This window comes from Lonchura striata, chromosome 29, assembly GCF_050655825.1.
Source record: "Lonchura striata isolate lonStrDom1 chromosome 29, ASM5065582v1, whole genome shotgun sequence".
NCBI classification, from domain to species: domain Eukaryota; kingdom Metazoa; phylum Chordata; class Aves; order Passeriformes; family Estrildidae; genus Lonchura; species Lonchura striata.
Window position 1 is genome coordinate 567,404 of NC_140731.1, and position 23,061 is coordinate 590,464.

The following is a 23,061-nucleotide window of genomic DNA, read 5'->3' on the forward strand; positions in this document are numbered from 1 at the left end:
CCCGAGGTGTCCCCAAGGTGGCTCCGGGAGTGTCCCTGGCAGTGTCCCTGAAGTGTCCCTAGAGTGTCCCCAAGGTGTCCTCAAGGTGTCCCCAAGGTGTCCCCAAGGTGTCCCCAGAGTGTCCCCGAGGTGTCCCCGAGGGTGGGGACAGGGCAAGGACCCTGCGGGCTCTGTCACCACCCTGGGGACATCGATGTCACCAACTCCAGAGGCTCTGGAGCACCGGGAATGTCCCCAAGGTGTCCCCAAGGTGTCCCCAAGGTGTCCCCAAGGTGTCCCCAGGGGTGTCACACAGGACCGGGTCCCTCCACCCCACAGCCGCCACCCCCCACGCCTGGGGGGACAATCCGGGTGTCCCCAAGTTGGGGTGTCCCAAATTTCAGGGTGCCACCACCTCGGGGTGTCCCAAATTCCGTGTGTCACCGTTTTGGGGTGTCCCAAATTCCAGGTGCCACCACCTCGAGGTGTCCCAAATTCTGTGTGTCACCGATCTGGGGTGTCCCAAATTCCGGGTGCCACCACCTCGGGGTGTCCCCAGTTTTGGGGTGCCACCACCTCGGGCCGTGTGACCATAAAGTGCAAAGTGGGGACGGGCCAGGATGGGGACAGGGACAAACTGGGGGTGGCACCTGGGGGGCCACCATGGCTGGGACCACCTGGGGACATCAGGGCCACCACTGGGACATGGTGGCCACCACTGGGACCACCTGGGGACATTGAGGCCACCATTGGGATCACCTGGGGGATGTCACCTGCAGGGCCACCATGGCTGGGACCACCTGGGGACATCAGGGCCACCACTGGGATCACCTGGGGGACGTCACCTGGAAGGCCACCATGGCTGGGACCACCTGAGGACATCAGGGCCACCATTGGGACATGGTGGCCACCACTGGGACCACCTGGGGACATCATGGCCACCACTGGGATCACCTGGGGGATGTCACCTGCAGGGCCACCATGGCTGGGACCACCTGGGGACATGGTGGCCACCACTGGGACATCGTGGCCACCACTGGGATCACCTGGGGACATGGAGGCCACCATTGGGACATCGTGGCCACCACTGGGATCACCTGGGGGACGTCACCTGGAAGGCCACCATGGCTGGGACCACCTGAGGACATGGTGGCCACCACTGGGACCACCTGGGGACATTGAGGCCACCACTGGGACCACTGAGGAGACATTGAGGCCACCATTGGGACATCGTGGCCACCACTGGGATCACCTGGGGGACGTCACCTGGAAGGCCACCATGGCTGGGACCACCTGGGGACATGGTGGCCACCACTGGGACATCGTGGCCACCAGTGGGACCACCTGGGGACATTGAGGCCACCATTGGGACATCGTGGCCACCACTGGGACCACTGAGGAGACACTGAGGCCACCATTGGGACATCATGGCTACCACTGGGACCACCTGGGGACATTGAGGCCACCATTGGGATCACCTGGGGGACGTCACCTGGAAGGCCACCATGGCTGGGACCACCTGAGGACATGGTGACCACCATTGGGACATCATGGCCACCACTGGGACCACTGAGGAGACATTGAGGCCACCACTGGGACATGGTGGCCACCACTGGGACCACCTGGGGACATTGAGGCCACCATTGGGACCACCTGGGGGATGTCACCTGCAGGGCCACCATGGCTGGGACCACCTGGGGACATCAGGGCCACCACTGGGACATCGTGGCCACCACTGGGACCACCTGGGGACATTGAGGCCACCACTGGGACCACTGAGGAGACATTGAGGCCACCATTGGGACATCATGGCCACCATTGGGATCACCTGGGGGACGTCACGGCCACCACTGGGACCACTGAGGAGACACTGAGGCCACCATTGGGACATCGTGGCCACCACTGGGACCACCTGGGGGACGTCACCTGGAAGGCCACCATGGCTGGGACCACCTGAGGACATCAGGGCCACCATTGGGACATGGTGGCCACCACTGGGACCACCTGGGGACATCATGGCCACCACTGGGATCACCTGGGGACATTGAGGCCACCATTGGGACATTGTGGCCACCACTGGGATCACCTGGGGACATTGAGGCCACCACTGGGATCACCTGGGGGATGTCACCTGCAGGGCCACCATGGCTGGGACCACCTGAGGACATGGTGGCCACCACTGGGACCAGCAGGGGCCATGGAGGGGACCCCGGCAGAGTCTGGAGTTTCTGTGTGAGATCTCGGGGGTCCAGGAGAGATCTGGGGGGTCCAGGTGGAGTCTGGAGGATCCAGGAGGGACCTGGAGGATCCAGGTGGAGTCTGGAGGATCCAGGAGGGACCTGGAGGATCCAGGTGGAGTCTGGAGGATCCAGGAGGGACCTGGTGGAGCCAGGAGGAGTCTGGAGGATCCAGGAGGGATCTGGAGGATCCAGGTGGAGTCTGGAGGATCCAGGAGGGACCTGGAGGATCCAGGTGGAGTCTGGAGGATCCAGGTGGAGTCTGGAGGATCCAGGTGGAGTCTGGAGGATCCAGGAGGGATCTGGAGGATCCAGGAGGGATCTGGCAGGGTCCCAGCAGATCTGGTGGATCCAGGAGAGACCTGGTGGAGCCAGGAGGAGTCTGGAGGATCCAGGAGGGATCTGGAGGATCCTGGTGGAGTCTGGGGGGTCCAGGCAGGATCTGGCGGACCCCAGCAAAGTCTGGAGGATCCGTGTGAGATCTGGAGGATCCAGGAGGGATCTGGAGGAGCCAGGAGGGGGCTGAAGGATCCGTGTGAAATCCGGAAGGTCCAGGTGGGATCTGGTAGATCCAAGTGGGGCCTGGAGGATCCATGAGGGATCTGGAGCAGCCAGGAGGGATCTGGAGCAGCCAGGAGGGATCTGGAGGAGCCATGTGCAATCTGGAAGGTCCAGGTGGGATCTGGTAGATCCAAGCGGGGCCTGGAGGATCCAGGAGGGATCTGGAGGAGCCAGGAGGGATCTGGAGGAGCCAGGAGGGATCTGGAGGAGCCAGGAGGGATCTGGAGGAGCCAGGAGGGATCTGGAGGAGCCATGTGCAATCTGGAAGGTCCAAGTGGGATCTGGTAGATCCAAGTGGGGCCTGGAGGATCCAGGAGGGATCTGGTGGAGCCAGGAGGGTTCTCGTGGATCCCAGCAGAGTTTGGAGGAGCTGTGTGAGATCTCAGGGATCCAGGAGGGGCCTGGTGGATCCAGGAAGGATCTGGAGGATCCAGCTGGGAATCTGGGCGATCCCAGCAGAGTCTGGTGGATCCAGGAAGGATCTGGAGGATCCAGCTGGGAATCTGGGCGATCCCAGCAGAGTCTGGTGGATCCAGGAAGGATCTGGAGGAGCCCGGAGGAGCCAGCAGATCCCGTTGGATCTCAGTTCCCGCAGCACTGCCCGCGGCCCCGGGGGCTCTCCTGGCTCAGGTCCTGTGGATCCCGGCTGGATCGATCCCAGTAGATCCCAGTGGATCCCGAGTGGATTTGGGCTGGGTTGATCCCAGTAGATCCCGTTGGATCTCAATTCCTGCAGCACTGGCCCCGGCCCCGGGGGCTCTCCTGGCTCAGGTCCGGTGGGTCCCGGCTGTGACTGGGGTGGATCCCGGCGGATCCCGGTGGATCCCGGCTGGATTTGGGCTGGATTGATCCCAGCAGATCCCAGCGGATCCCAGCGGATCCCAGTGGATCCCTCAGTTCCCGCAGCACTGCCCCCGGCCCCGGGGGCTCTCCTGGCTCAGGTCCGGTGGATCCCGTCTGGATTTGGGCTGGATTGATCCCAGCGGATCCCAGCAGATCCCAGCGGATCCCAGCGGATCCCTCAGTTCCCGCAGCACTGCCCACGGCCCCGGGGGCTCTCCTGGCTCAGGTCTGGTGGGTCCTGGCTGGATTTGGGCTGGATCTATCCCAGTGGATCCCAGTGGATCCCAGCGGATCCCTCAGTTCCCGCAGCACTGCCCCCGGCCCCGGGGGCTCTCCTGGCTCAGGTCTGGTGGATCCCGGCTGGATTTGGGCTGGATTGATCCCAGCTGATCCCAGTAGATCCCAGCGGATCCCTCAGTTCCCGCAGCACTGCCCCCGGCCCCGGGGGCTCTCCTGGCTCAGGTCCAGTGGATCCCGGCTGGATTTGGGCTGGATTGATCCCAGCGGATCCCAGCAGATCCCAGTGGATCCCAGTGGATCCCAGCGGATCCCAGCGGATCCCTCAGTTCCCGCAGCACTGGCCCCGGCCCCGGGGGCTCTCCTGGCTCAGGTCCAGTGGATCCCGGCTGGATTTGGGCTGGATTGATCCCAGCGGATCCCAGCGGATCCCTCAGTTCCCGCAGCACTGGCCCCGGCCCCGGGGGCTCTCCTGGCTCAGGTCCTGTGGGTCCTGGCTGGATTTGGGCTGGGTCGATCCCAGCAGATCCCAGTGGATCCCAGCGGATCCCAGCAGATCCCAGTGGATCCCAGTGGATCCCAGCGGATCCCTCAGTTCCCGCAGCACTGGCCCCGGCCCCGGGGGCTCTCCTGGCTCAGGTCCGGTGGATCCCGGCTGGATTCGGGCTGGATCGATCCCAGCGGATCCCAGTGGATCCCAGTGGATCCCAGTGGATCCCAGTGGATCCCAGTGGATCCCAGTGGATCCCAGCGGATCCCTCAGTTCCCGCAGCACTGGCCCCGGCCCCGGGGGCTCTCCTGGCTCAGGTCCACGCCCCGGCCCCGGCCCCCGGCCCCGGCCGAGCTCGGCGCCTCCGTCCTGGGCAGCTTCTTGGCTGCAACGGGGGAGGGGCGGTCACTCGGGGTCACCTGGGGTCACTCGGGGTCAGCTGGGGTCACTCGGGGTCAATTCAGGTCATTTGGCATGGTTTGGGGTCACCAAAGCCTTCCCTGACCCCCCTGAGACCCCCAAAACCCCTCAGGACCCCCCTGAGACCCCCTGAGACCCCCCCAAAACCCTCTGAGACCCCCTCAGAGCCCCCAGAAAACCCTCAGGACCCCCCTGAGACCCCCAAAACCCCTCAGGACCCCCCTGAGACCCTCCAGACCCCCCTGAGACCTCTCAGAACCTCCCCGAGACCCCTCAGGACCCCCCAAACCCCCCCCAGGACCCCCCTGAGACCCCCCCAAAACCCCTCAGGACCCCCCTGAGACCCCCCAAAGCCCCTCAGGACCCCCCAAACCCCCCTCAGGACCCCCCAGGACCCCCCCAAAGCCCCTCAGGACCCCCCAAAGCCCCTCAGGACCCCCCAAAACCCCTCAGGACCCCCCTGAGACCCCCCCAAAACCCCTCAGGACCCCCCTGAGACCCCCCCAAAACCCCTCTGAGACCCTCCAGACCCCCCTGAGACCTCTCAGAACCTCCCCAAAACCCCTCAGGACCCCCCTGAGACCCCCAAAACCCCTCAGGACCCCCCAGGACCCCCCCAAAACCCCTCAGGACCCCCCAAACCCCCCTCAGGACCCCCCAGGACCCCCCCAAAGCCCCTCAGGACCCCCCAAAGCCCCTCAGGACCCCCCAAACCCCCCTCAGGACCCCCCTGAGACCCCCCCAAAGCCCCTCAGGACCCCCCAAACCCCCCCAGGACCCCCCGCAGCCCCTCAGGACCCCCCAAACCCCCCCAGGACCCCCCTGAGACCCCCCCAAAGCCCCTCAGGACCCCCTGAGACCCCCCAAACCCCCCCAGGACCCCCCTGAGACCCCCCCAAAGCCCCTCAGGACCCCCTGAGACCCCCCAAACCCCCCTCAGGACCCCCCAGGAACCCCCCAAAGCCCCTCAGGACCCCCCGCAGCCCCTCAGGACCCCCCAGGACCCCCCGCAGCCCCTCACCGATGGCCAGGAACAGGTCGTTGACGTTCATGGCCGTCTTGGCCGAGGTCTCCATGAAGAGCAGGCTGTTGTCGTCGGCGTAGGCCTGGGCTTCCTGCGGGGACAGCTCAGCAAAAATCCCCAAATCCCCCCAAAAAACCCGCGGGAACGGGCCAGAAACAGCCCCAGAAATTCCTGAGAACAGCCCCAGAAATTCCTGAGAACAGCCCCAAAACATTCCTGAGAATAGTCCCAGAAATTCCTGAAAATAGTCCCAGAAATTCCTGAAAATAGTTCCAAAACAGCCCCAAAAAATCCTGAGAATAGCCCCAAAAAGTTCCTTAAAATAGTCACAAAAATTACTGAAAATAGTCCCAGAACAGCCCCAGAAATTCCTGAGAATAGCCCCAAAAAATTCCTAAAAATAGTCCCAGAAATTCCTAAAAATAGTCCCAGAAATTCCTGAAAATAGTCACAAAAATTCCTGAAAATAGTCCCAAAACAGCCCCAGAAATTCCTGAGAACAGCCCCAGAAATTCCTGAGAATAGTCCCAGAAATTCCTAAAAACAGCCCCAAAAATTCCTGAGAATAGCCCCAAAAAGTTCCTGAAAATAGTCACAAAAATTCCTGAAAACAGCCCCAGAAATTCCTGAGAGCAGTCCCAGAAATTCCTGAATATAGTCCCAGAACAGCCCCAGAAATTCCCGAAAACATCCCCAGGAATTCCCAAAAACAGCCCCAGAAATTCCCGAAAACATCCCCAGGAATTCCCAAAAACAGCCCCAGAAATTCCCAAAAACATCCCCAGGAATTCCCAAAAACAGCCCCAGGAATTCCTCAAAACATCCCAGAAATTACAAAAAACACCCGAGAATTCCCCCAAAATCCCCCAAAAATTCCCAAAAAAATCCCCAACTACCCTTCAAAAATCCCACAATATTCCCAAACTGAGCCCAAAATTCCACAAGAATTCCCCCCAAAATATCCCCAAATCCCCCAAAAGTGCCAAAATTCCCCAAAAAATCCCCCCAAAATTGTCCAAAAAGTCCCCAAATCCCCCAAAATAAAAAAAAAAACAAAATTCCAAATAAAATCCCTCCAAAAAAGCAAAATTACCCTAAAAATTCCCAAAAATTCCCAAAAAACCCCTCCAAATCCTCCAAAAATTTTAAAAAACCCTAATTCCCCTAAAAGTTAAAAAAAAATCCCAAAAATTCCCCAAAAAATCCCCAAAATCCGCTAAAACCCCCCAAAAATTCCCCCAAATCCCCTCAAAAATCCCAAATACCCACCAAAATCCCCAAAAAAAATCCCCCAAAAAATCCAAAACTCCCCCAAAACACCAAAAAAATCCCCAAAATCCCCCCAAAAAATCCCTCAAAAAAAGCCAAAACCTGCCAATATTCCCCTCAAAATCCCCAAAAATCACCAAAATGGCCCAAAATGGCCCAAAATGGCCCAAAATGGCCCGTGCTGACCTCGTACTCCACCATCCTCTTGCTGGCCAGGTCGGCCTTGTTGCCGGCCAGGGCGATGACGATGCTGGGGCTGGCCTGGCGCTGCAGCTCCTTCACCCAGCCCCGCGCCCGCCCGAAGGTCTCCTGGGGGTGGGAGGGTGAGACCCCTCCCCAAATTACCCGAGACCCCTCCCCAAATTACCTCAGACCCCTCCTCAAATCCTCACAGTCCTGAGACCCCTCCCCAGATAACCACAGACCCCCCTGCAGCTCCTTCACCCAGCCCCGCGCCCGCCCGAAGGTCTCCTGGGGGTTGGGAGGGTGAGACCCCTCCCCAAATTACCCGAGATCCCTCCTCAAATTACCCGAGACCCCTCCCCAAATTACCTCAAACCCCTCCCCAAATTACCTGAGATCCCTCCCCAAATCCTCACAGTCCTGAGACCCCTCCCCAGATAACCACAGACCCCCCTGCAGCTCCTTCACCCAGCCCCGCGCCCGCCCGAAGGTCTCCTGGGGGTTGGGAGGGTGAGACCCCTCCCCAAATTACCCGAGACCCCTCCCCAAATTACCTCAGACCCCTCCTCAAATCCTCACAGTCCTGAGACCCCTCCCCAGATAACCACAGACCCCCCTGCAGCTCCTTCACCCAGCCCCGCGCCCGCCCGAAGGTCTCCTGGGGGTTGGGAGGGTGAGACCCCTCCCCAAATTACCCGAGATCCCTCCTCAAATTACCCGAGACCCCTCCCCAAATTACCTCAGACCCCTCCTCAAATCCTCACAGTCCTGAGACCCCTCCCCAGATAACCACAGACCCCCCTGCAGCTCCTTCACCCAGCCCCGCGCCCATCTGAACGTTTCCTGGGGATTTGGGAGGGTGAGACCCCTCCCCAAATTACCTCAGATCCCTCCCCAAATTACCTCAGACCCCTCCTCAAATCCTCACAGTCCTGAGACCCCTCCCCAGATAACCACAGACCCCCCTGCAGCTCCTTCACCCAGCCCCGCGCCCGCCCGAACATCTCCTGGGGGGTTTGGGAGGGTGAGACCCCTCCCCAAATTACCCGAGACCCCTCCCCAAATTACCTCAGACCCCTCCACAAATTACCGCAGACCCCTCCCCAAATTACCTGAGACCCCTCCCCAAATTACCTCAGACACCTCCCCAAATTACCTCTGATCCCTCCCCAAATTACCTGAGACCCCTCCCCAAATTACCTCAGACCCCTCCTCAAATCCTCACAGTCCTGAGACCCCTCCCCAGATAACCACAGACCCCCCTGCAGCTCCTTCACCCAGCCCCGCGCCCATCTGAACGTTTCCTGGGGATTTGGGAGGGTGAGACCCCTCCCCAAATTACCTCAGACCCCTCCCCAAATTACCTCAGACCCCTCCCTAAATACCCACAGACCCCCCAAAACCTCCTCAAACCACCCCAAAACCCTCCCAAATCACCCCAAATCCGTTCAGAACCCCCCTGAGACCCCCAAAGCCCCCAGACCTGCTTGGTGATGTCGTAGACCACGATGGCAGCCTGAGCCCCCCGGTAATACAACCTGAGACCCCCCAAACTCCCTCAAATCACCCCAAAAGCCCCTCAAATCCCCCCCAAATCCCCCCCAAATCCCCTCAGGACCCCCCAAAGCCCCCCAGACCTGGTCGGTGATGTCGTAGACCACGATGGCAGCCTGGGCCCCCCGGTAATACAACCTGAGACCCCCCAAACTCCCTCAAATCACCCCAAAAGCCCCTCAAATTACCCCAAATCCCCCCTGAGACCCCCAAATCCCCCCCAAATCCCCTCTGAGACCCCCCAAACCTGGTTGGTGATGTCGTAGACCACGATGGCAGCCTGGGCCCCCCGGTAGTACAACCTGAGACCCCCCAAACTCCCTCAAATCACCCCAAAAGCCCCTCAAATCACCCCAAAAGCCCCTCAAATGCCCCCCAAATCCCCCCTGAGACCCCCAAAGCCCCCAGACCTGGTTGGTGATGTCGTAGACCACGATGGCAGCCTGGGCCCCCCGGTAATACAACCTGAGAGCCCCCCAAACTCCCTCAAATCACCCCAAAACCCCCTCAAATCACCCCAAAACCCCCTCAAATCCCTTTGGGACCCCCCCAAATCCCCCTCAGGACCCCCCAAAGCCCCCAGACCTGGTTGGTGATGTCGTAGACCACGATGGCAGCCTGGGCCCCCCGGTAATACAACCTGAGAGCCCCCCAAACTCCCTCAAATCACCCCAAAACCCCCTCAAATCACCCCAAAACCCCCTCAAATCCCTTTGGGACCCCCCCAAATCCCCCTCAGGACCCCCCAAAGCCCCCAGACCTGGTTGGTGATGTCGTAGACCACGATGGCAGCCTGGGCCCCCCGGTAGTACATGGGGGCCAGGCTGTGGTAGCGCTCCTGCCCCGCCGTGTCCCAGATCTCAAACTTGACCGTGGTGTCGTCCAGGCACACGGACTGCGTCAGGAACGCCGCTGGGGACAGGGACAGGGCCACCAAAGTGTCACCTCGGTGTCACCAGAGTGTCACCAACCCGGCCAGAGTGTCACCAGTGTCACCAGAGTGTCACCAACCCGGCCAGAGTGTCACCAGTGTCACCTCAGTGTCACCAACCCGGCCAGGGACACCTCACTGCACCCCAAACCCGGCCAGGCACACGGACTGCGTCAGGAACGCCGCTGGGGACAGGGACAGGGCCACCAAAGTGTCACCAAAGTGTCACCAGTGTCACCAACCCAGCCAGGGACACCTCAGGGTGTCCCAAACCTTTCCAAAGAGCCCTTCCTACACCCCAAATTCCTGTGGGATCCCCAGATCCCCATGGGATCCCCAAATCCCGGCTCACCGCCAATGGTGCTCTCCTGGTACTCGTGGAACTGACCCCTGACAAAGCCCTGCACCCCAAATCCCACCTGGGATCACCCCAAATCCCACCCTGACCATCCCCAAATCCCCATGGGACCCCCAGATCCCCATGGAATCACCCCAAATCCCAGCCAGGACAGCTCCAGACCCCTTTAGGACACCCCAAATCCCCGTGGGATCCCCAGATCCCGGCTCACCGCCGATGGTGCTCTCCTGGTACTCGTGGAACTGGCCCTTGACGAAGCGCAGCACCAGGCTGGACTTGCCCACGGCCGACTCTCCCAGCAGCACCAGTTTGAACTGGCAGATCTTACTGGGCTGCGAGTGCCCGTTGGGCCGCTGGGCACCGCGGGCGGCCATGGCCGGGCTGGGCACAATGGCACCGCGGTCCTGGGGACACAGAGAGGGTGGCACGGGGTCACAGCGCCGGGATGGGGTCACTGGGATGGGGTCACCCGAATGGGATGAGGTCACTGGGATGGGGTCACCCAAATGGGATAACCCAACTGGGATGGGGTCAGCAAACTGGGAACACTGGGATGGGCTGGGCACAATGGCACCGCGGTCCTGGGGACACAGAGAGGGTGGCACGGGGTCACAGCACCGGGATGGGGTCACTGGGATGGGGTCACAGCGCCGGGATAGCCCAACTGGGATAACCCAGCTGGGATGGGGTCAGCAAACTGGGAACACTGGGATGGGCTGGGCACGATGGCACCGCGGTCCTGGGGACACAGAGAGGGTGGCACGGGGTCACAGCGCCGGGATGGGGTCACTGGGATGGGGTCACCCAACTGGGACAACCCAGCTGGGATGCGGTCAGCAAACTGGGAACACTGGGATGGGCTGGGTGCAATGGCACCGCAATCCTGGGGACACAGAGAGGGTGGCACGGGGTCACAGCACCGGGATAGGGGTCCTTGGGATGGGGTCACCCAAATGGGATAACCCAGCTGGGATGGGGTCACCCCACTGGGATAGGGTCCCTGGAATGGGGTCCCTGGGATGGGGTCACAGCACCGGGATGGGGTCACCCAAATGGGATAACCCAACTGGGATGGGGTCACCCCATTGGGATGGGATCCCTGGGATGGGGTCACAGCACCGGGATGGGATGGGGTCACCCCACTGGGATGGGGTCCCTGGGATGGGGTCACCCAACTGGGATAACCCAATTGGGATGGGGTCAGCACACTGCAATGGGGTCACTGGGATGGGGTCACCCCACTGGGATAATTCAACTGGGATAGGATCAGAACACTGGGATAACCCAACTGGGATAACCCCACTGGGACGGGATCATAGGGGCTGGGAACCCCCTCAGGGCATGAAGCCCCCTCAAGCCCGGAGCCCCCCAAGCCCGGAGCCCCCTCAGGGCTGGGACCACCTCAGGGGCTGGAACCCCACCAGAGCCCGGAGCCCCCCCAAGCCCGGAGCCCCCTCAGGGCCCCCCAAGCCCGGAGCCCCCTCAGGACCGGATCCCTCTCATGGCCGCGACCCCCCCCCAAATCCGCACCCGTGGCTCCCGCCCCGCCCTCAGCGCGGCTCGCCCCGGGGCTCGGAGCCGCTCGGAGCCCCCCGGGGCCGCCCCCGGCGCCCCCCGGTACCTCCGGGCCCTGCCGGCGCACAAACAGCGGCTCCGCCAAGCCCCTCACGGAGAGGGGCGGGACTAACAGCGGAATGAACCAATAGGAGAAGAGCCCGCCTTTGCGCTCCGCCAATGGGAAAAGAGGTGGGGGACACCCCGCTGTGCTGCACCAATAGGATGGAGGGGATGGGTGATGGACAGCACAGCGGCCAATAAGGAGAGGAGAGAGCTTGGCCAGTGGGGAAGGGGAAAGGCGGTGAGGAGGTGGGGTTTGCGGTGAGTGACAAGGCTGGCAACCAATAAAAATAAAAAACGCGAGAAAAGGCGGGGCGGACAACAAATAAGGTGACCGGAGGGGGCGGAGCCGCGCGGCTGCATCACCCAATGAGAAGGCGGGGAGAGAGGAAGCCTCGCCCAATCAGAGGTGCTAACTTTGATTGACAGTGTGGAGAGCTCATGCGAAGGGGGCGTGGCTTGGAAGGACCAATCAAGAGGCTCAGACTGTGTTGTGGGCGTGGTCGCGAGTGGGCGTGGTTTGTAGACCAGGGGGCGTGGCCTGGGAAAGCCAGGGGGAGACATTTGGGGACATTTTTTGGGGGTTTCGGGACATTTTTGGGGTTTTGGGGACACTTGAGGAGTTTGTGGGCATTTGAGGGGTTCGGGGACATTTTTTAGGGGTTTCAGGGAGATTTTTGGGGTTTGGGAAGATTTTTGGGGTTTCCAGGACACTTGGGGAGGAGTTTGGGGACATTTGGGGACATTTTTGGGGTTTTGGGGACACTTGGGGACATTTTGGGGGTCTCAGGACGGAGGGGGGGGGGGAGGTGACGATGCCACCCTGACCTTCCCGGGATTAAAAACCGCAGAAATTTTATTACAAATTTTTTCCATAAAATCACAAAAAAACCAAAATTCGGCCCCAAAAACCGTGGCAGGGGGGAGGAGGGGACAAAGGGGACATGGAGGGGGTGGCACTGGGGACAATTTGGGGACAATTTGGGGGATTTTGGGGAATTTTGGGGACATTTGGGACGTTTTAGAGACCTTTTGGGGACATTCGGGGTATTTTGGGTACTTTTGGGGACATTTTGGGTAAATTTGGGGTCATTTTTGGGCTGTTTTGGGGCCCTTGGAATTTGTGGAATTTTGGGGTGGTTTTGGGGGATTTTGGATGGGTTTTGGGTCATTTTGTTAGTTTGGGACCATTCTGCATGGTTTTGGGGATATTTTAGGGGTTTTAGGGTCATTTTGGTAGTTTGGGACCTTTTTTGAGGAATTTGGGGCCGTTTTGTCTCATTTTGGGGATATTTTGGAGGTTTTGGGGCCACTTTCTCTAGTTTTGGGGATATTTTGGGGGTTTTGGGGCTGTTTTGTGGTTTGGGGATATTTTGGGGGATTTAGGGTCATTTTTGGGGGGTTTGGGGCCATTTTGGGATGGTTTTGAGGATATTTTGGAGTTTTTGGGGCTGTTTGGGACGGTTTTGGGGTCGTTTTTGGAGGATTTGGGGCCGTTTTTCTTGGTTTTGGGGTAATTTTTGGGGGGTTTGGGGATATTTTGGGGGGGTTGGGGTAATTTTGGGGGGTTTTGGGGATATTTTGGGGTCATTTTTGGGGTCAGAGGCGCAGGTGGGGGACAGCTCTGGTGACGTCCCTGAAGAAGGGGTGGCCCAGGGCGGCCTTGGCCGAAATTCTCTTGTTGGGGTCGTAATGCAGCATGTGCTGGGGAGAAAAACGGGGAAAATGGGAAAAAACGGGGAAAAAATGGGGGAAATGGGGAAAAAAGGGAGGGGGAGGGGGAAAAAAGGGGGAAAATCAGGGGAAAATTGGGGAAAAAATGGGGAAAAAAGGGGAAAAATCAGGGGAAAATTGGGGAAAAAATGGGGAAAAAAGGGGAAAAATCGGGAAAATTGGGGGGAAATGGGAAAAATGGGGGAAATGGGGGAAAAGGAAAAAAAAGCAGAGAGAAATTGGGGGGAAATGCAGGAAAAAATGGGGGAAATTGGGAAAATGGGCACGAAATGGGGAAAAAAGGGAAATGGGGGAAAATGGGGGGAAAAATGGGGGGGAAATGGGGAAAAATGGGGGGAAATTAGGAAAATGGGGGGAAATGGGAGGGAAATCAGGGGAAAATGGCAAAAAAAAAGAGGGAAAAGGGAAAATAATCAAGGAAAAATTGGGGGAAATGGAAAAAATTAGGGAAAATTTGGGGAAAAATTGGGAGGAAATTGGAAAAATGGGAAAGATCAGGGAAAAAATCAGGATAAATTAGGGAAAATCAAGGAAAAATTGGGGGAAATCAGGAAAAATTGGGGAAAATCAAGGAAAAATTGGGGAAAATCAGGAAAACTTGGGGGAAAATCGGGAAATGGGGAACAAGTGGGGAAAAATCAGGAAAAAGTGGGGAAAATCAAGGAAAAACGGGAAAACTAAGGAAAACTTGGGAAAATCAGGAAAACTTGGGGAAAAATCAGGAAATTGGGAACAAGTTGGGAAAAATCAGGAAAAAGTGGGGAAAATCAAGGAAGAACTGGGGAAAATCAAGGAAAAATTGGGGGAAATCAAGGAAAAATTGGGGAAAATAAGGAAAACTTGGGGAAAAATCGGGAAATTGGGAACAAGTGGGGAAAAATCAGGAAAAAGTGGGGAAAATCAAGGAAAAATTGGGGAAAATCAAGGAAAAATTGGGGGAAATCAGGAAAAATTGGGGAAAATCAGGAAAACTTGGGGAAAAATCGGGAAATTGGGAACAAGTGGGGGAAAATTAAGGAAAAACTGGGGAAAACTAAGGAAAACTTGTGGGAAAATCAGGAAAAATCACAGAAAAATCAGGGAAAATCACAGAAAAATCAGGGAAAATGAAGGAAAAGCTGTGGAAAAGCCAGGGGAAATTGGGAATTGTGCCTCACCGCCAGGAGCTTGCGGCCCTCGTCGTCCAGGGGTGGCAAAACCTTGGCCAGGTCCTGGCGCGCCCAGCGGGGGAAGGTGGCTTTGTAGTCGGGCAGCGCCGACACCCCCGGCCAGGCGGCCTCGTCCGGCGTGCCCAGCGTGCGGAAAATGCGGAACAGCTGGTCGATCTCGGAGTCGCCCGGGAACAGGGCGCGGCGCGTGATCTGGGGGGTGACAGGGACGTTGGGGACATCAACGGGATGTTGGGGACATCAACGGGATGTTGGGGACATCAATGGGATGTTGGGGACATCAACGGGACGTTGGGGACATCAATGGGACATTGGGGACATCAACGGGACGTTGGGGACATCAACGGGACATTGGGGACATCAACGGGACATTGGGGAAATCACTGGGATGTTGGGGACATCAATGGGACATTGGGGACATCAACGGGATGTTGGGGACACCAATGGGACACTGGGGACATCAACGGGACATTGGGGACACCAATGGGACACTGGGGACATCCCTGGGATATCAATGGGACACTGGGGATATGGGATCAGGACAATGGGAACAGCCGGTCGATCTCGGAGTTGCCCGGGAACAGGGCACGGCGCGTGATCTGGGGACATTGGGGACATCAATGGGACATTGGGGACATCAGTGGGACATTGGGGACATCAATGGGATGTTGGGGACATCAACGGGACATTGGGGACATTGGGGACATCAATGGGATGTTGGGGACATTGGGGACATCAATGGGACACTGGGACATTGGACACAATGGGAACAGCTGGTCGATCTCAGAGTCACCAGGGAACAGGGCATGGCAGGTGATCTGGGGACATTGGGGACATTTGGGGACATCAACAGGACACTGGGGACATCAATGGGACATTGGGGACATTGGGGACATCAATGGGACATTGGGGACACAATGGGAAACAGCCGGTCGATCTCGGAGTCCCCCGGGAACAGGGCACGGCGCGTGATCTGGGGACATTGGGGACATTTGGGGACATCACAGGGATGTTGGGGACATCAGTGGGACATCACAGGGAGGCTTTGGGGACATCAGTGTCACCCCCGGTGTCACCTAAGGGGGTTTGGGGACCCACGTGTCACCCTGAGGACCCCAATGTCCCCCTCGGTGTCCCCAAGTGCCACCCACCATCTCGGCGAAGATGCAGCCAGGCTGTGTGACACCCCAGTGTCCCCAAATGTCCCCAATGTCCCCAAGTGCCACCCACCATCTCGGCGAAGATGCAGCCAGGCTGTGTGACACCCCAGTGTCCCCAAATGTCCCCAATGTCCCCAAGTGCCACCCACCATCTCGGCGAAGATGCAGCCCAGGCTCCAGATGTCCACGGCCGTGCTGTAGTATTTGCAGCCCAGCAGGATCTCGGGGGCACGGTACCAGAGTGTCACCACCTGGGGACATCGGGGACATTGAGGGGACATTGGGGACACTGGGGACATTGGGGACATTGAGGAGACATTGGGACATCCCAAAGGTACCAGAGTGTCACCACCTGGGGACATCGGGGACATTGAGGGGACATTGGGGACACTGGGGACATTGGGGACATTGAGGAGACATTGGGACATCCCAAAGGTACCAGAGTGTCACCACCTGGGGACATCGGGGACATTGAGGACACTGTCAGGGACAGGACCCCCAAAAATCCCCCCCAAATGCCCCCTAAATACCCCCAAAATCCCCCCCAAACCCCACATTTATATGGGGACCCTAAATGGGTTGTGAGCCCCCCAAATCCCCCCAAAACCCCACACCTCATATGTGTAGGTTTATATGGGGACCCTAAATGGGTTCTGAGCCCCCCAAATCCCCCCAAACCCCCCACCATGCCCCACCTCGTGGGTGTAGGTTTATATGGGGACCCTAAATGGGTTCTGAGTCCCCCAAATCCCCCCCAAAATCCCCCAAACCCCCCACCAGGCCCCACCTTGTGGGTGTAGGTTTATATGGGGACCCTAAATGGGTTCTGAGCCCCCCAAATCCCCCCCCCAAACCCCCCAAAATCCCCCCAAAACCCCACACCTCATATGTGTAGGTTTATATGGGGACCCTAAATGGGTTCTGAGCCCCCCAAAATTCCCCCCAAACCCCCCAAAATCCCCCCAAATCCCCCCCCAAATCCCCCGCCAGGCCCCACCTCGTGGGTGTAGGTTTACATGGGGACCCTAAATGGGTTCTGAGCCCCCCAAATCCCCCCCCAAACCCCCCAAATCCCCCCAAAATCCCCTGCCATGCCCCACCTCGTGGGTGTAGGTTTATATGGGGACCCTAAATGGGTTCTGAGCCCCCCAAATCCCCCCCAAACCCCCCACCATGCCCCACCTCGTGGGTGTAGGTTTACATGGGGACCCTAAATGGGTTCTGAGCCCCCCAAATCCCCCCCAAACCCCCCACCAGGCCCCACCTCGTGGGTGTAGGTGCGGACGGGCACCCCGAAGGCGCGGGCCAGCCCGAAGTCGGCGAGCTTGATGGAGCCCTCGGCGTTGATGAGCAAATTCTGCGGCTTCAGGTCCCGGTGCAGCACCCGGTGAGCGTGGCAGAAAGCCAGCCCCTGCAGCAGCTGGAACAGGTAACTCTGGGGACAGCGATGGGGACACTGGGGACAGCGTTTGGGACACTGGGGACATCCCCTGAGTGACCTAGGGGACCCCCGAGGTGGGTTTGGGGTTCTGGGGTCACCCAGCAGAACAGCAGCCCCTGCAGCAGCTGGAACAGGTAACTCTGGGGACAGCGATGGGGACACTGGGGACATCGTTTGGGACACTGGGGACATCCCCTGAGTGACCCCTGAGTGACCCAGGGGACCCCCGGGGTGGGTTTGGGGTTTTGGGGTCACCCAGCAGAACAGCAGCCCCTGCAGCAGATGGGACAGGTGACTCTGGAGACAGCATTGGGGACATTGGGGACATTGTTTGGGACATTGGGGACATCAAGGTCAGACCCCTGAGTGACCCCTGAGTGACCAATGGGACCCCCGGGGTGGGTTTGGGGTTTTGGGGTCACCTGGCAGAACAGCAGCCCCTGCAGCAGATGGGACAGGTGACTCTGGAGACAGCGATGGGGACATTGGGGACATTGTTTGGGACATTGGGGACATCACTGGGGACATTGGGGACATCGTTTCAGACCCCTGAGTGACCCCTGAGTGACCCAGGGGACCCCCAGAATGGGTTCGGGGTTTTGGGGTCACCTGGCAGAACAGCAGCCCCTGCAGCAGATGGGACAGGTGACTCTGGGGACAGCGATGGGGACATTGGGGACATCGTTTGGGACATTGGGGACATCACTGGGGACATTGGGGACATCGTTTGGGACACTGGGGACATCCCCTGAGTGACCCCTGAGTGACCCAGGGGACCCCAATGACACAAGGTGCTTTAGGGTTCCCCCAATGTCCTCAAGAAGTTTTAGGCCCCCCCAGATGTTTTAGGGCCTCCCCAGATGTTTTAGGGCCCCCCCAGATGTTTTAGGGCCCCCCCAGATGTTTCGGGGTCCCACCTTGATGAGCGGCAGCGCGATCCCGCTGAGCGAGGAGGAGTCCATGAACTTCTTGAGGTCCTGGTGCAGGAACTCGAACACCAGGTACAGCTTGTTCTCCGTGTGGATGACATCCAGCAGCCTGGGGACACGGGGACAGCTTGGGGACAGTGTGGGGACAGCCTGGGGACACGGGGACAGGGACACGGGGACAGCCTGGGGACACGGGGACAGCCCTGGGACATGGGGACAGGGACACTGGGACAGGAACTCGAATACCAGGTACAGCTTGTTCTCCGTGTGGATGACATCCAGCAGCCTGGGGACACGGGGACAGCTTGGGGACAGGGACATGGGGACAGCGTGGGGACACGGGGACAGCTTGGGGACAGTGTGGGGACACGGGGACAGGGACATGGGGACAGCCTGGGGACAGTGTGGGGACAGCCTGGGACATGGGGACAGGGACACGGGGACAGGAACTCGAACACCAGGTACAGCTTGTTCTCCGTGTGGAGGACATCCAGCAGCCTGGGGACACGGGGACAGCTTGGGGACAGTGTGGGGACAGCCTGGGGACACGGGGACAGGGACACGGGGACAGGGACACAGGGACAGGGACACGGGGACAGCCTGGGGACAGGGACACGGGGACAAAGTCTGGGACACAGCCTGGGACACGGGGACAGCTTGGGGACAGGGACATGGGGACAGGGACACGGGGACAGCTTGGGGACACGGGGACAGGGACACGGGGACAGGGACAGGGACACAGGGACAGGGACACAGGGACAAAGTCTGGGACACAGCCTGGGACACGGGGACAGCTTGGGGACAGGGACAGAGGGACAGGGACACTGGGACAGGAACTCGAACACCAGGTACAGCTTGTTCTCTGTGTGGATGACATCCAGCAGCCTGGGGACATGGGGACAGCGTGGGGACAGTGTGGGGACAGCCTGGGGACACGGGGACAGGGACACGGGGACAGCCTGGGGACACGGGGACAGGGACATGGGGACAAAGTCTGGGACACAGCCTGGGACCACGGGGACAGCTTGGGGACAGTGTGGGGACAGCCCTGGGACATGGGGACAGGGACACAGGGACAAAGTCTGGGACACAGCCTGGGACACGGGGACAGCTTGGGGACAGGGACAGAGGGACAGCCTGGGGACAGCCTGGGGACATGGGGACAGGGACACGGGGACAGGGACACGGGGACAGCGTGGGGACAGTGTGGGGACAGCCTGGGGACACGGGGACAGGGACATGGGGACAGTCTGGGGACACAGGGACAGCCTGGGGACAGCTTGGGGACATGGGGACAGCCTGGGGACAGGGACATGGGGACAGGGACACGGGGACAGGGACACGGGGACAAAGTCTGGGACACAGCCTGGGACACGGGGACAGCTTGGGGACAGGGACAGAGGGACAGGGACACTGGGACAGGAACTCGAACACCAGGTACAGCTTGTTCTCTGTGTGGATGACATCCAGCAGCCTGGGGACATGGGGACAGCGTGGGGACAGTGTGGGGACAGCCTGGGGACACGGGGACAGCCTGGGGACACGGGGACAGGGACATGGGGACAGTCTGGGGACACAGGGACAGCCTGGGGACAGCTTGGGGACATGGGGACAGCCTGGGGACAGGGACACGGGGACAGGGACACGGGGACAGGGACACAGGGACAAAGTCTGGGACACAGCCTGGGACACGGGGACAGCTTGGGGACAGGGACAGAGGGACAGGGACACGGGGACAGCTTGGGGACACGGGGACAGGGACATGGGGACAGTCTGGGGACACAGGGACAGCTTGGGGACATGGGGACAGCCTGGGGACAGGGACATGGGGACAGGGACACGGGGACACCACAGCCCCAGGGGTCCCATGGCCACAGGGACACCACAAAGCCCCCCCAGGACACTCCTGGGGACCCCTCCTCAGTGACATTCCCCCCCAGAACCCCCCAAAAGCCCACCAGGACCCTCCAGAGCCCCCCAAGACCCCCCGAGACACCCCCAGGACAATCCTGGGGACCCCTCCCCATTACCATCACCCCCAAAACCCACCAGGACAATCCTGGGGACCCCTGCCCATTACCATCACCCCTAAAGCCCCCCAAAACCCCCCCAAAACCCCCCAGGACAATCCCGGGGACCCCTCCCCAGTACCACCTCCCCCCAAAACCCCCCAGGACAATCCCGGGGACCCCTCCCCATTACCATCACCCCCAAAACCCACCAGGACAATCCCGGGGACCCCTACCCATTACCATCACCCCCAAAGCCCCCCAGGACAATCCTGGGGACCCCTGCCCATTACCATCACCCCTAAAGCCCCCCAAAACCCCCCCAAAACCCCCCAGGACAATCCCGGGGACCCCTCCCCAGTACCAGCTCCCCCCAAACCCCCCAGGACAATCCTGGGGACCCCTCCCCATTACCACGTCCCCCCAAAACCCCCCAAGACAATCCTGGGGACCCCTCCCCATTACCAGCTCCCCCCAAAACCCCCCAAAACCCCCCAGGACAATCCCGGGGACCCCTCCCCGTTACCATCACCCCCAAAGCCCCCCAGGACAATCCTGGGGACCCCTCCCCGTTACCACGTCCCCCCAAAACCCCCCAAGACAATCCTGGGGACCCCTCCCCGTTACCAGCTCCCCCCAAAACCCACCAGGACAATCCCGGGGACCCCTCCCCATTACCACCTCCCCCCAAAACCCCCCAGGACAATCCCGGGGACCCCTCCCCGTTACCATCACCCCCAAAACCCACCAGGACAATCCTGGGGACCCCTCCCCATTACCACGTCCCCCCAAAACCCCCCAAGACAATCCTGGGGACCCCTCCCCGTTACCAGCTCCCCCCAAAACCCACCAGGACAATCCCGGGGACCCCTCCCCGTTACCACCTCCCCCCAAAACCCACCAGGACAATCCCGGGGACCCCTCCCCAGTACCAGCTCCCCCCAAAACCCACCAGGACAATCCTGGGGACCCCTCCCCATTACCAGCTCCCCCCAAAACCCACCAGGACAATCCCGGGGACCCCTCCCCAGTACCAGCTCCCCCCAAAACCCACCAGGACAATCCCGGGGACCCCTCCCCATTACCATCACCCCCAAACCCCCCAGGACAATCCCGGGGACCCCTCCCCGTTACCATCACCCCCAAACCCCCCAGGACAATCCCGGGGACCCCTCCCCATTACCACCTCCCCCCAAAACCCACCAGGACACTCCCGGGGACCCCTCCCCATTACCAGCTCCCCCCAAAACCCACCAGGACAATCCCGGGGACCCCTCCCCGTTACCAGCTCCCCCCAAAACCCCCCAAGACAATCCCGGGGACCCCTCCCCGTTACCATCACCCCCCAAAGCCCCCCCAAAACCCCCCAGGACAATCCCGGGGACCCCTCCCCATTACCAGCTCCCCCCAAAACCCACCAAGACAATCCTAGGGACCCCTCCCCGTTACCATCACCCCCAAAACCCCCCAGGACACTCCCGGGGACCCCTCCCCGTTACCATCACCCCCCAAAGCCCCCCAAAACCCCCCGGGACACTCCCGGGGACCCCTCCCCGTTACCACCACCCCCAAACCCCCCGGGGCAATCCCGGGGACCCCTGCCCGTTACCATCACCCCCCAGAGCCCCCCAAAACCCACCCCCAGCACCCCCGGCCTCACTTGACGATGTTGGGGTGGTTGAGCTCCTTGAGCAGCGAGATCTCCCTGATGGCCGTGCTGGGGACACCCTCGGTCTCCCTGCCGTGACAGCGGCGCCGGGGGTGGCCGTGAGCCCGGGGACCCCCCGGGAGACCCCCGGGACCCCCCGGGACCCCCCACTCACGTGTCCAGGCGGATCTTCTTGAGTGCCACCACCTCTCCCGTCACCTTGTTGCGGGCCTTGTAGACCACGCCGTAGGTGCCCTCACCGATCTTCTCCACCTTCTGGAAGTTCTCCATGGAGGGGACACCGGGGGGGACACCGGGAGTGGCGGGGGGACACCGGGAGTGGCGGGGCACACTGGGAATGGGGACGGGGGTGGTCCCGGAGGTGGGCGGTGGTCGCAGGGAGGGATACCCGGGGTAAGGGCGGGGATTGCCGGGGGTGGCACGGGGGTCTGGGGGTGTCCCCGGCGGTCCCTGAGTGTCGCCGGGGGTGTCGCCGGTGGGGTTCTGTGTGTTACCGGGGGTGTACCCGGTGTCACCGGGGGTGTCCCTGGGGGTCTCTGGGTATCCTCGAGGGTCCCCGGGAGGGATATCTGGGGTCGGGGTGGGGTTGCGGAGCTGTCCCGGGGTCTCTGGGTGTCCCCGGGGGTGTCCCCGGTGTTACCGGGGGTGTCCCGGTGTCACCGGGGGTGCCCCGGAGAGGTTCTGGGGATCCCCGGGAGGGATATCCGGGGTGGGGCTGGGGTTCCGGAGCTATCCCGGGGGTCTCTGGGTGTCCCCGGAGGTATCCCCGGTGTTACCGGGGGTGTCCCGGTGTTACCGGGGGTGTCCCGGTGTCACCGGGGGTGCCCCGGAGAGGTTCTGGGGGTCCCCGGGAGGGATATTCGGGGTGGGGGTGGGGATCCGGGGGTGTCACCGGGTGTATCCCGGGGGTCTCTGGGTATTCCCGAGGGTGTCCGGGTGTCACCGGGGGTGTCCCGGTGTTACCGGGGGTGCCCCGGAGGGGTTCTGGGGGTCCCCGGGAGGGATATCCGGGGTGGGGCTGGGGTTCCGGAGCTATCCCGGGGGTCTCTGGGTGTCCCCGGGGGTGTCCCGGTGTCACCGGGGGTGCCCCGGAGGGGTTCTGGGGGTCGCCGGGAGGGATATCCGGGGTGGGGGTGGGGCTGCGGGGCAGTCCCGGTGCCGGGGGTGTCCCCGGCGGGGCCGGGGTGTCCGGGGGGGTTCTGGGGGTCCCCGGTTGTCCCGGGGTGTCCCTGGGGGGGTTCCCGGGG

The 23,061-nt window shown here is 60.8% G+C and overlaps 2 protein-coding genes across 3 annotated transcripts; both read right to left on the reverse strand.

Moving 5' to 3' along the window:
- Positions 1 to 4,376: 4,376 nt before the first annotated feature.
- Positions 4,377 to 11,821, reverse strand: RAB5B (RAB5B, member RAS oncogene family). Its single transcript, XM_085562843.1, has 6 exons — positions 11,708 to 11,821; positions 10,298 to 10,490; positions 9,558 to 9,709; positions 7,247 to 7,369; positions 5,789 to 5,882; positions 4,377 to 4,732 (listed from the first exon to the last, which is right to left on the reverse strand). Exons 2-6 carry the CDS (start codon positions 10,458 to 10,460, stop codon positions 4,617 to 4,619), a joined length of 648 nt encoding a protein of 215 aa, XP_085418969.1. The 5' UTR covers positions 10,461 to 10,490; positions 11,708 to 11,821; the 3' UTR covers positions 4,377 to 4,616.
- A 716-nt stretch (positions 11,822 to 12,537) lies between these two features.
- CDK2 (cyclin dependent kinase 2) lies at positions 12,538 to 23,024 on the reverse strand. Of its 2 annotated transcripts, none has more exons than XM_077788709.2 (7): positions 21,969 to 23,024; positions 21,806 to 21,883; positions 18,125 to 18,245; positions 17,031 to 17,201; positions 15,916 to 16,017; positions 14,595 to 14,798; positions 12,538 to 13,407 (listed from the first exon to the last, which is right to left on the reverse strand). In XM_077788709.2, exons 1-7 carry the CDS (start codon positions 22,082 to 22,084, stop codon positions 13,303 to 13,305), a joined length of 897 nt encoding a protein of 298 aa, XP_077644835.2. In that variant the 5' UTR covers positions 22,085 to 23,024; the 3' UTR covers positions 12,538 to 13,302. The 2 variants fall into 2 exon arrangements, with proteins under 2 accessions (XP_077644835.2, XP_085418961.1); XM_085562835.1 differs by having other exon boundaries at positions 17,031 to 17,222; positions 21,969 to 22,228.
- Positions 23,025 to 23,061: the final 37 nt, after the last annotated feature.